The sequence below is a fragment of the Ailuropoda melanoleuca genome, chromosome 4, assembly GCF_002007445.2.
Source record: "Ailuropoda melanoleuca isolate Jingjing chromosome 4, ASM200744v2, whole genome shotgun sequence".
In the NCBI taxonomy this organism is placed as follows: Eukaryota; Metazoa; Chordata; class Mammalia; order Carnivora; family Ursidae; genus Ailuropoda; species Ailuropoda melanoleuca.
Genome location: NC_048221.1, coordinates 101,409,735 through 101,422,731, shown reverse-complemented (window position 1 = coordinate 101,422,731; position 12,997 = coordinate 101,409,735). Strand labels below are relative to the sequence as shown.

At 35.6% G+C, this 12,997-nt stretch overlaps 1 protein-coding gene across 2 annotated transcripts in view; it reads right to left on the bottom strand.

The window, feature by feature from the left end:
• LOC100470940 (catenin alpha-2) overlaps positions 1-12,997 on the bottom strand; it is a 270,640-nt gene that overhangs the window by 22,133 nt on the left and 235,510 nt on the right. The window contains exon 11 of one of the 2 annotated variants that reach the window (XM_034659447.1): positions 6,784-6,927. The exons of the other annotated variant lie outside the window; for it this stretch is intronic. Coding sequence (XP_034515338.1) covers positions 6,784-6,927 — 144 coding nt within the window. The remainder of the gene's footprint in view (positions 1-6,783; positions 6,928-12,997) is intronic. 2 annotated transcript variants of the gene reach the window in all.

Here is a 12,997-nt window from a genome sequence, read left to right as displayed (position 1 = left end):
TTTTTTAAAATAATTAATTTGATTAATTCAGCTATTCTGTAAGAAATTTTGTATGTTTCTATACCATAATCTTAAAGAACAGTCTATGTAATGTACTAGAAAATTTAACAAAGTTACAAAGGAATTAAGTAAGCTAGAAAAAAAATTAGGAAGCTGATTTATTAAGCACACATTATGTGCTTATTGTGCAAGGAAACAGGGAAAAAGTCAACATTCAGACACATTCCCCACCCTTACGGAGTTTGCAGAGTAGTTGGGAGAGATATAATTAGATAAGTTCTTACATTGCAGAGTCCTACTAGGAATAACAGAACACATCACGCTGTGGGAGAATGTCAAGGGAGGCTTCTTGGAAAGCACTATAGTATGTCAGCCACTACTTGTGTGACCTCCAGGAAGTTACTTCAATTCTCTGAAATTCATTTTCCTAATATCTTTAATGGGGATGACAGTATTTCCTCCAAAGGATAACTGTTAAAAACATTGCATAGCGCACTTAAAATACTTAGCACAGTGCCTGGGAACATACTGAGCCCTCACTGCATCTTAGCTAGTATAATAATGTCATTTACTACAGGCAGTTGTCCTATTGTCCCTCTAGTATAATAATGTCATTTACTACAGGCAGTTGTCCTATTGTCCCTCTAAATGTATTGCTATTCTAATTTATAAAGCAAAAACAAAAGCCCAGAGATTAGGAATGTTGCCTAATATCACCCCAACTGTAAAAGGGTCACTTTCCAAATTCACATCTAACAGCAATACACTGCTTATAATTTTACCGTCTACCTTAAGAGAACACAGTGTACTCTAACTTATTTTTCACATATCTGACATCAAAACCATGTGGCTGTTACTGTTCTAAGCTTGACTTTTATTCATATAAAATGGAAGTCCTTATTCAGGTAAATAATTTTGCCTGGCACATGTTCTAAGAACCACTCACGATTATGTTTGCCTGGGTTGGTGTGATACAGGCAGTAACAGAGCTACACATCCTTAGTAAAAAAAATATCTAAGAATTTTTTTAAAAAAGATCTTTAGGTCACCGTGCCAAAATCAATTTGCCCAATCAATGGCAGGCACTGGCATTCTACCAGTCAACTGCTTCTAGTATGTGACAGGATCACCATCTCTGCCACAGCAATCACTGCAATTATCTGCACAGAGGTGAGTATGGGGAGAAAAGCAAGGTTCCCTATCACTTCTTGACTTCTTCTTTTTTTTTTTTTTAAAGATTTTATTTATTTATTTGACAGAGATAGTACAGCCAGCGAGAGAGGGAACACAAGCAGGGGGAGTGGGAGAGGAAGAAGCAGGCTACCAGCGGAGGAGCCTGATGTGGAGCTCGATCCCACAACGCCAGGATCACGCCCTGAGCCGAAGGCAGACGCTTAACCACTGCGCCACCCAGGAGCCCCCACTTCTTGACTTCTAAACAAAGTTCTCAAAAAACAAATACAAGAGATTCTGGCAATCTGAAACAGGAGAACTGCATGCAAAACAGTTAGGGGGTTGAATCCAAAATGGACTTTCCTTGCTGTGATCTGAGGGCCACCTTCTTCCAGATCAGGGTTCATTCTCATGTCTTAGTCAAATGTAAAATACCTCTCTAGTGCATTCCTCTTCTTGCATCTTTGAACACTTGTGTAACTTTTACATAGACTGATGGGTAGAAGATAATAGTTGTTGTCCATGAAGAAAAACAGAGGAAAAAATGTCACTTCCAAATGATTGTTGATTTAGACATCTAGTTAGATAATTCATACTTTTCAACATAGACCATCTAGATCAGGTTCTATATTGGCATGAATGTTTGATTTTTCCAGTCATGATGACAATGCTATTGTATACATTTATTTCTCTTTCAAAAAGTTCCCCTAATTAAAATGTAAAAGTAGCCAAATAGTTCTACCAAAAATACACCCAGGAATAGATACTGCTCTGGACTGTTGGAAAACAACTTAGTCCTGAACTTCATTAACTCCTTGTATTGGAGCATAAAAATTAAAGATGCAAGATGGTCCCTTAAATGTTTGTAGTCTCATGCCTTTCCTTCAAGGAGATGTTAATAGCATCACTTGGCAATTCTTTACACTTAATAATCACCATTCTTATAAAGGGTTTTATGCTTAGTCAAAATTTAAGCCAATTTTCTCAAGAACGTTCTTATATTACCTTTAAATCCTATTTTTTCCAAGCCTTTTATTCTTAATATTTTAATTCTTTTTTTTCCTGAAGCTTTTTCCAAGAACACAGAAACATAATGAGTCAGTTTTGTTGCCTTGTGGAGATTCTAAAGCCTGGGGGTAGGATGGGGTAGTGAGTTACAGATTCTAAGAATGTACTCTCCACAATCCTGATTTTAACAGGTCTGCTTTTTAGCCACAGTCTCCTCCCACCACTTGATGGGTTTGGCATGCAGATGGTCCTTCGATCATTTTGAGAAACACTCATTAAAATCAGAATGGGTCAGAAAAATTTCTTTAATATCCAGACCCCACTTTTTACTTGTCTAACTTCCAACTCCACTTTTTACTTTTCTCCATCTTTCCACGCATCTCTGACATTTTCAGGTCCAATCAGCACAGTACACATCTACACCTCAAAATTATGGGCATTCTGTTCCTCTCCTGAGCTAATCCTTTCTCTCCTCTTCTACCTGGAAAACTCTCATCTACTTATTCATGAAGGTTTAAAAAAATATCACCCCCTTTCTGAAGCTTCCCCTTCCCCCTTCTCTTCAGGAATGCCCATATCACCTTGTATATGTTTCTGTTACAGTGATTATTATAACTTATAATTAGTTATAGTTATTGATTATGGGTCTGTTTTCCATGCTAATTCCATGTCCATTCAGAGGACAGTGAATATCACATATTATTTACCCAACAAACACTTGTTGAATTATAATCTGATACTAGAATCACCCCTAGAGGTGCCAGCATTTGTCATTGTTCTTTGGAGACAAACATGATTCTAATATCTCCAACTTCCTTTAATAATTTATACTGTTTGACAAAATTTTATCTAAGTTCTACTTGAACTTTTTTGGGAAAAAATATTTCTAAGAGAACACAGACTGATCATGCTATTTCATCATTCCCATATACACGAATTTTGCTTTTTGAAAGTGATTTCCTGAGATGGTATATTCTAGAAATTAATTTTTATGTCATGATAGGAAATTAAGAAACATTTTACTGGATGATGTAAACTAAGTCTTTAGAATCTGGGATTCTAAAGGTGAAAAAGCAGTTCGACTCATGGAATTCCAGTCTATTAGAAAAGCCAAAGTAATAACTTAGAAGGAAGTGGATGGCAAGAAATACAACAAATAGTGCTGTCTAAGCGATGAAAAGTATATACTGCAAATCATCTATGAATCTACAGCACCAAAGAAGCTTTCAATCATAAGTGTGCTTTGTTGTCAATGTGGGCAAATCATGCCCAAATGAATACCCTCTTTCCAAGTGCACTGGGGAAGGAGGCTTACATAATCATGTGAGCTTTTAGTGTTTAAACCTTCTCAACATTGGCTGTTTGAGAGCAAAGTCTGACGTTATTCCTGCTCAGTACACAAAGAACCTTCCATTTGCTTTGGAAAATTGTCCTGCTTACATGGATTCTCTAGCTTATGTACATTTCTTCATGGCCATCAATATTTCTAAATATGTCAGTGGTAACATAATCCCTTTCCACTTTTGTCAGAAAATCAGAATGTCTCACAGCTAGAGTCTCCTGTCCCTAATTCCTTCCCTTTAATTTATTTCTCTTCTGCTGTTGTGGCTGCGAGTGATGATATGACCTTTTGTATGACTGAGAAAATGGTTGCCTGATTACATCTTAATAAATAATCTTTGCATTTCACTCACTTGCAGCAGGCTCTTCAACTCTTGTAAACAGGAATATCATCTATTGTAGTCAGCAAATGATTAAAGGGAAGGGCTCAGGAAAGGTATGGGGCTGGATTATATGCAAATATTTTGATGCGTGGCTTTGACACACGGCATATCTAAACACAAGACCTCCTCTGCAAGATTTACAATTCCATGATCTTGATGACCTGAAATGCTCCCCTGCTCTCCTTATGTGCAATAACACAAATTTAAACCACTGTATTCCAAGTGAGCTGAAGCTCTCAGATTCTCAAAAAGCCTTCCCAGAGCAATCCAGTGTACCCAACGCCACAGGGATATATCTTAGTTCTTAGACATGTACTGTCTTCACCCTTAAGTTGACACCTGGCATGTGTCTAGACACCCAAAAAGGTTGCATACTCCCCAAGAGCAGGAGCGAGGCCCTATATGTGTTCTATTCCCCGTAACACATGCCTTAATACCCACCAATTCCCTATTTATCAACTCTTACCAACACCACAAAAGAATTCCTATAATACTGCATAAGTGGTTTTTAATTTTTCATTCCCAGTGATATCTAGATCCATCCATTACCTAGTAGTTAAGGATTTCTTTTAATCTCAAAATATTAGAACAACAAAATTACAGAGTTAAAAAAACAAATCAATCTTCCAAATCAACACACAGCTAACTATCACAGGTTTGATACTGTCCATTTAAAAGAACAGAGCCTACTTGTTAACCAAATAACACTACATCAAATACAGGGTACATTCTAAAACCTACTTTGGACTGAAATTTTCTTTCCAGTCTATAGAATGCTATGTCTCATACAAAAACAACGCCTCACCAACTATTCAGTCTTTTTCCCATAAAAAATTTCTTAAAAAATATATTATAAAATCATACAATTTCAGAGCAGGGTACCTTAGGATTTATCTTGTCTATCATCAATCACCATTTTACAATGAGAAAACTGAGGCCCAAGAGATCTAATTTTCTTTCAGTTATCTAATTAGTCAATGACAGAAATGGAACTACTATTACCAATGTTGAGACCCCAAATTAATTCAACTTCTGTTACACTTCATTGTTTTATTTATAGCACAATATAGAGTACTTTTAAATTAGAATTTTAATACATACAAATGAATTAAAAAAATAATGAACGCCACTATAAATGAAACATGCACATGAAGATAAACAAGTGCATGCATAATGCATTCCATGATAGACTCTCTGAATCTGCACAAGTGCACAACACAGCTGTTCTTAACTCACGAAATTAAAGATGATTGTATTCCAAGGGTTTATAAAATATGAGCATTTCTTACCTGGCAGCTGTATGAGGGGTTGATAAAAGACATTAAAAACTTGAGCTATAGTTAGACATTAGAGTTTTCAGGCAGTCAAGGTTTCCTTCTATTTGGGTTTGAGGGGTCTAGAATTTTTAAAAGAAGGTAGGCCAAAGACTTGAGAGAGATCACCCATTATATAAGACTTTGGCATTGTTACCCACATTGCAAAATTAAGTTGACTACAGGTGATTTTCACCTAAGTCTTCCTATTGGCCAGTTATGGCTCTATTTTTCATTATTGTATTTGAAATCTCTACCATTACAGTCACTTCTTAAATTAGAAAGTGTAGGTGGGCAAGTCACTTCAGAACTTGCCATGCTACTCCACTCCAGGTAATGAAATGAACAGGATTAGCTCTAGCGCTTCTGAGCTTGTAAGAATGGGTAACTTGGCAGGGCAGGAGGGAGAGAGGTTTCCACAAGTAATAGAAAAGCTAATGATTAGAAAGGACTCTTCCTTTCAAATGCCTCTGATTTTCCAACACCAGTATCCACACATAGTTGGTTAAATACACTTGGATGTACACTTTGAAGAAAATGAATGATATCTGTCTTAACATATTTCCTAATACCCATGATCCACACCAAGAAGCTTTTTTTCCTACCCTATGAAAACTAACAGGGCCTCACATTCTGATGGTCAAACCCTTTTAAAAACACCAGCCCTGATGGTTCAACATCCTTTAAAGATTTAACCACCTCTATGAACTTCCTTTGCCCTTTTATATAAAAGCTGACATCTTGACAGTTTTAATAGGTACCCTGGAAAGAATAAGGAAAGTGGAGGAAAAATGCTCACTCCAGTAAATTTTTTCTTTCTAAATACTAAGGCATACAAAAGAATTTATCAGTATTATAGAAACCCAAATGAAATAAAGAACAGTGACATCTCACAGCTCAACTACGAAGAAATCTTACAAAACAGCATCAGTGTTATGACATACAACATCAACAAAAAAGTTAGCATATTTGGTTGTGAGATCTTGAAATGGCTTCACCCTTAATCTTGCAAGAGTGGTGACTCCTTTGTTTTAAATATTTTTTTCTTTACATTAGAATGTTTTCATTTGTTTACATCAAAACCAAGTTTGTTAATTATGTATCAGTTTCTTCACAATTTTACCCCACAGTTTTAAAAGAGCAGACTGATTCTCTGGGCCAACATCAGTAAAGGATATTTTGTGACCCTGTAACCTTTCAAATGAAGAAGAACACATTCTCTTAACTAGCCTTCCTTAAAGAAGCTCATCAAAGGACTACAGAATGGGTTCATTCCACATATGCAATGACTTTCAGTCCCAATGGGAAGAAAGACTAAGAAATAAAGGAATGAAATACCATTTCTACATCTCAGGTTCAGATCATGCTTGAAGAATATATCTGTGCTCTGGAATTCTCAAATCATACAAAGAATAAATAAGTAGATCCTTTGCCCAAAGTTGGTTAATAGTAAGTAAAGAAGACTTTGAGTGGTCACATCTTTACTTCTTTGAATCCCCATACACCTGCTTTCAAAATTAATGTTTACAATGAGACAGATTACATTAGAAAGCAAAGTTACTCACCATGGAGGAATCACTGCTTCCACTCCCGATCGGAGCTCCCTCAGCACAGGTTGGGAGGTGGGTAGAAAGTTGACTAGCCCTGCCCCCATCTATGACATCACAATCTACCTCATAAAAGGTAGTGAAAGTGCTCTGAACTCCTGTCTGATTTCCGAGAGATACAGAAAAGAGTGAGTGAGAGAGAGAGCAAGAGAAAAAAAAAACGTACCCTATTGGGAAGGGATTAGGGAAGTGGAAGAGGGAATGGGTCATTGGGAGAAAGAGGCATATGAAGGAATTAGGTGCTGAAAGAGATATGGGTGGGCATCAGTGATATTAAGCAGCCCGGCCATATGAATTCCTCATTGGCTCTCTTGAACAGATAAATGGACCATCTGGGAGAAGCAGAATGAAGAAGCACCCTGCCTTGTCAGGCATTGTCAGGGACAATCATAGTGGGGTTCAAAGGGGATGAAACCCCTATTTAAATCTTAGAAGATCACCAAGAGAGAAAGCAAGGGCTGCAGCTCTTAAAGCCTGGAACAGTATGTGGGGAATCTCAGATGTCTTTCTTGGAAGTTCCATTGCCCTGCTGTGTGACCTTCATCAAGTCCTTGGCCTCTGCATCTCCAGCAAGTACATGGTACTAAAAGGATACTTACCTCTTTTATTGGAACCACTGAAGAACTAATGCATTCATTGTTGCTACAACTGCAACTCTTTTTACTCTTCCTTTTTGTACCCAAGGAGGGGCTGTGTGACAGGCACATTTTAAAAAGATAAGCCAATAACCAATGCCTATTTCTACTTCTTATAATGTTACCTTCAGCATAAAATATTATGTCAATCTTGACCAGGTTTTCTGTGTGTACTGAATATAACATATATCTAAATGGGGTTATTAAACCCCACTTTCAAAACTGGAGAAAAATCAAATGGGAAGATTTCTATAACCTTATGCTACCTACACTCCCACTGTCAGAGGTCAAGTTTAAGTGACCCAGTGATGCTAACTGACCAAACATTTGTGTCACATGCAGTAAAGCTATAGTCATATAGCTTTATTTAACCTCTGAGTCCTTTTGGGGGATGGGGGTGTAAAACAGGCAAGATGGGAGAATAATATGGAGAACACAAAGGTCTTTTTTTAAATGGAGATTTAGAAGTTAAAAACTATGAACTACTCAAAGTTGTTGAGTGGGTAGGATGACAAAACAAAATGGGGTGATATTGAAGAGCAGGGAGATCCTGAAACCATCCACATAGAAGCCAGATTTTTATCTGCCTGGCGGGATATATGAAAAGTGAAACCCACTCTTTCCACAGAAAATATTTTAGTAAAAGTAACAGCTTGTAATTCATGGCACCATAAATGGGTAAAGCCCAAAGCTTGTAGAAACAAGCAGATAAACCATATTATTTACTGAAAAATTTCTTTCTTCTGTTTCAAGCAAATATTATTCTATTTTTAGTCCTGCCATTCTTAGCTCACTAGATATGTAAGTGTATTAAATAATCACAATTTAAAAATTAAGCAAAATAGGTTAGGGAGAATTTTGAAACACAGATGCTACTAAATTCAAACTGATAATGGATTTGGCAACATTACTCCCATCTTTTACTCAAAATAAATGTTAGAGACGTTTAAAGAAGGTCTTTAGAGAATTAGACAAAAGAAAAGAAAAAAATCTGGCATTTATGAAGAAAAAATAGAATTTTTTAATACTTGATGTTTTCTGTACTTATTAGAGGAAGCAGTGATACTCTGCATGTTTCCCTGTCTGTAATATTGTATTTCTACTTTCAGTAATTCCAAATATAAATTCAAATTCTGTATTCAACAGCTTTTTTTTCTGTGAGTTTTCACAATTAATGGGCCTATGAAGCCTTATTTTCTTCCTATTTTTACTTTTTGGATCATTGACTAGTTGGCTTATCCTTGCCTTTTTATGCTTTATAATGATCCCATTTGTTTTAGAAATTAGGCATCTCCTGACTTTCCCCTTATAGGGAATGTGCTATTCATTTACCATAATTTCTCAGTTTCAAAAATGATTCTTATGTATCAGAAACTTATTTGTGTCATCTCACCTTTCATACAAAATTTAAAGGTCATTATTTTAAGATTACTGATGGCAACTGTCCATTCTTCCAATAAACACCTTAAAAATTTTACTACCCAACAAAGAATGTACACATTTGCCAATGTTAAGGTATCAGAATAAAAATGAAGTTAAACACTTTTTAAATGTTTGAATAAAACTAACTTATAATCCATTGATATTTCTTATTATCTACTGCTTATTTGGAAATGGAGCATGACTTCAGGAACCCAATGCAAAACTAGGCTGCATCAAAAGGATGCAGAATGGTGAACTGTGCTGACTTTATAGGTGAATTTAGTACAATTGATTGCAATAATGTCTTTAGTTATATTAGTTAAAAAAATTTCTTTGACACAGAATGCAATGCCAGGATCAGATAATTTACAACTCTTCTTAGGATCTAGCCTCTTGACATTTTTATGAAAACTGTCACTACAATTATGGAGTTGATGCATACTTTCTATGATATCACATAAATGGATGAGTTAGCCTTTCAAGACAAGATATGAAGTGATTGTAAGATTTCACTCAAGAGACCCCATTATTGAAGTCATGATTATAACTTTATTGTGATCGGAGATGTAGGATTGGTTTCAAAATTTTGCTTGTTGAAAAAAATGTTATTTGACTTAGTGTAAAAGATAAAGAAAAGTTAGGTGGAATAATCTGTACATCCCAAAAGAATAATCTGGAGGTGTATCTATAAAGTAATCAATCGTGGAAGACGTGATCAGGCAGTTGGCAGGCTGACCACGATGTTATTATTGAAGAAAAACATCTCAGCAAGACAGAATCCAAATAATTCTGATAGCAACTGATTTGAACCGGGATCTCCTAGATAAAGAGATTCTATTTTGAGTTTGTTTTATGATAGTGTCTCACATACAGAACATTGGACTTAAAAGAGTACGTGATTCTTATAAGATGATGCTGACTGGAACTTCTCCAGGAACTTCTCTAAGTTGAGAAATAGATATTCAGAAGGAAATGGATGAAAGAGGTCAAGATAAGGATTGTGCAGATTTGACAGATCTAGCCAGAGTTCCAGTCAAGTTCGTTATCAGCAAGGCATCTGCACAGATGAAGGTATTCAGAGAAAAGCAATAAAATAAGATATGGCATTGATGATGAAAGAAAAGATTAAAGTCTAAGTTAAGTAAGCTTGCCTTCAAGAAAATTGGATTAGGATGAAATATTTGAAATGTATTTATTGCCCACAAAGAAAATGACTGTTCAAGATAGAGTAAGACAATATGTTCTGAAGCAGTAAAAGAAATCTGAACTAAGAAAACTACACACTGCCCATCCAGAAGTCTTTCCTATTTGTAATATACATGGGCCAGAACATGGAACATATTTCTTTCCTAAGGGCTATGATAAAAGCCATATTTTATAAATCATTTAAATTAAGCTGGAGAAAGCTTTCAACAAAATAACCTGTAGGAACAGAATGCAGAAGAAAGTTAAACACTTTTATTTCTAGAATATAGTAAACCAAGAACAACAGTGAATACACAGAGATAGCCATCAACAGACACCCTGCTGTTCTTGCTGAGAATGCTAAACAGGAAGATGAGAAACTAAATGGAAAAAAAGAAAACCCAATGGACTACACAATCTAACAAAAGCACAATGGACAGAAAAATTTATCCTCTTCATGGACATTATTTGCTATTAGAGATAAAGGACTTTGAATGCCCTCACCCAACCAATATTCATCACTGTGCCTTTTAAGTAGTTGGAACACCCTAGAAATGTTCAGTGAATGAGAAAATATCCTGATGTGAATAGGAAGCATAACTCTTTGAAGCTCTGATTGCTAGTTTGCCATTAGAAATTAGGAACAACATAAATGCTAATCTTTTTCTAGAAAAATAGGATTGTCAAAATTTTATTAAATCTAGTACCAAACATAAAATCCTGTCTCAGTTTTGCTATGGAGTCTCTTAATTTCCTTTGAGTCATCGGAGGTAATGGAAAATTGTGCGAAATCAGTGATGAGATTCCGCAGATAATATTTAGTACGAGATTTTAGTATTCATCTTCTCTTAATTATTTTTGTATTTTTGAATCAACTTATTCACATTTTAGCTTCTTTTTCTTCCAACTGCCTTCAGTCCAGGAATTCTCGAGGTATATCCAAGTAGGAACAAGAAAAAAAATCACAATGGATTTAGGTAATCTATTCAAAGTAATGTATTTCTTGACTAGAGCTGACAAATCCAAGTATACACAGGAAAACCAGAAAGCATGAACTAAATGACAGACACTGTAATAAAGGTATTCTATCCAACATTGTGGCTTCCCATAATTATTCAGTTCAATTTAAGGGAAGAGTTATTAACTGGATTTGTTCTCACATATTCAAAACTAGTTAAAAATGAGACTGCTCCTACGACACTACTATAGGCATTAATTATTGAAAATATATTAACAAAGAAAGAACATCGCAGAATGAAGTCAGTTATAATAGACAGTATCTCAAAATCAGAATATATCTCATGGGAAAATGTAATAAACCAGTACTTCTTCCATAGGTTTGCCTGTGTTGCACAGATATCAAGATATGCATAATTCGTGTCCCTCATCCAGGTACCTCCCATGTGTATAATTTCCAAGTTTTCATAAAATATTACTCATCATTGGCTGCCAAATAGTGGTCTGAATATTAACTAAAGTCTAAAACATTACTTGCTAATAGATTAAGGTATGAATTATTTGCCTTCTTTTTAATTCGAGGCTTTCAAAACTTGAATAGTTTCTAAAACCTAAAGGAATGAAAGTTCACTGACTGAAGAACAAAGTAATGGCACTGGCATTTCTGAGGCAGAGACATTCTTCATAAAGCCACTAGCCACTTCTACTCTGATAAGCAGTCATGAATGCCCTCAAACCAAAATAGAAATGTCTCCGTTTACAAGCTCAGGTGATGCAATCAAATCAATCCTTTGAGTAGATCCAAGTTAGGTCAACCCATGTCTCCACTTAAGGTAAAAACAGTTCTTTGCTCGGTTCATGTTCCAGCTTTGCCACAAAAGAGTCTGTCTTCTTTAAAATGAGACTATTAGAATATAAAGTATTTTTTTCTATGCATAAAACAAATTGGATAACCAACTGGTTTAATTTCATCAGTGAAAAACTGCCTTTTTTAATGAATAGATTGAATTGATAAGTTTAGGGTAACAGTCACCGAGTATGTAGCTAAAAAGCTACTTTTTATAGAAGAGTATATACCATCCTCCTTTGCACAAGACTATTTAAATTCAGGGAGACACCTGACAGGTGTGTCACACTAGAATCATAACTTCCTATGATGCCTGGCACTCAAGGAGATTTTCACTTTTCTTATAAGAATCCCCATTTCCCATTTCTTCCACATGCAATACCTTGAGTTTCTTAAATGTCACTTTTCTAACACTGGGAGAATGAATGTGCACTGAAAAACCACTTCAGGGTTATTTTTCCCTGAAGGTTTGCATAATTAGGGTTGTATAAAAATCAATGACCATGCACACTGATATAAATGTAACTAAGGAAAACATAATGCAGGAATCTGAACTTAAATGGTTATAGTTTTACTATCATGAGAGATTGGGAGGGTTCGGCTTTTTGGAGAAAGACTGAATTATTCAGCAACTCATCTTACTAGTAAAGTATATGCAAAGAACTATGGCCATTCTGCCAATGATAAATACTTGTTTAATTTTCTTACTGCTACAGATTCTTCCCACCATCCTTCCATCCAGACTTATAATCTGAAGTTTGTTTTACTCTTAATCTCTTCAGATGAGGACTCTCCTACTGTTCCATAGTTCAGGAAAAGTCTGTAAAACCCAAATACTTAATGGTCTCCCCTCCGGAAAATCTGGAGAAAATTACTTGGAACTGCTATTAATTTCCTGAATACATATCCTTTTTTTTTTTCAAATGAAGCATAGAGATGCATTTCAGACCCCAAACTGAAATAGCTAGCAATTTAGATTTGTTTCCATTACTACTACACTCTGATCAGTAGTGATAATCAAGAATTGACAATAGACAGAATCAGAATATATAAAAAAAAGACTCTTTCCCCAAATAAGGCTACAAGTTGTACAAAAGTACAAGGCTACACAAATAAGTACAATGCT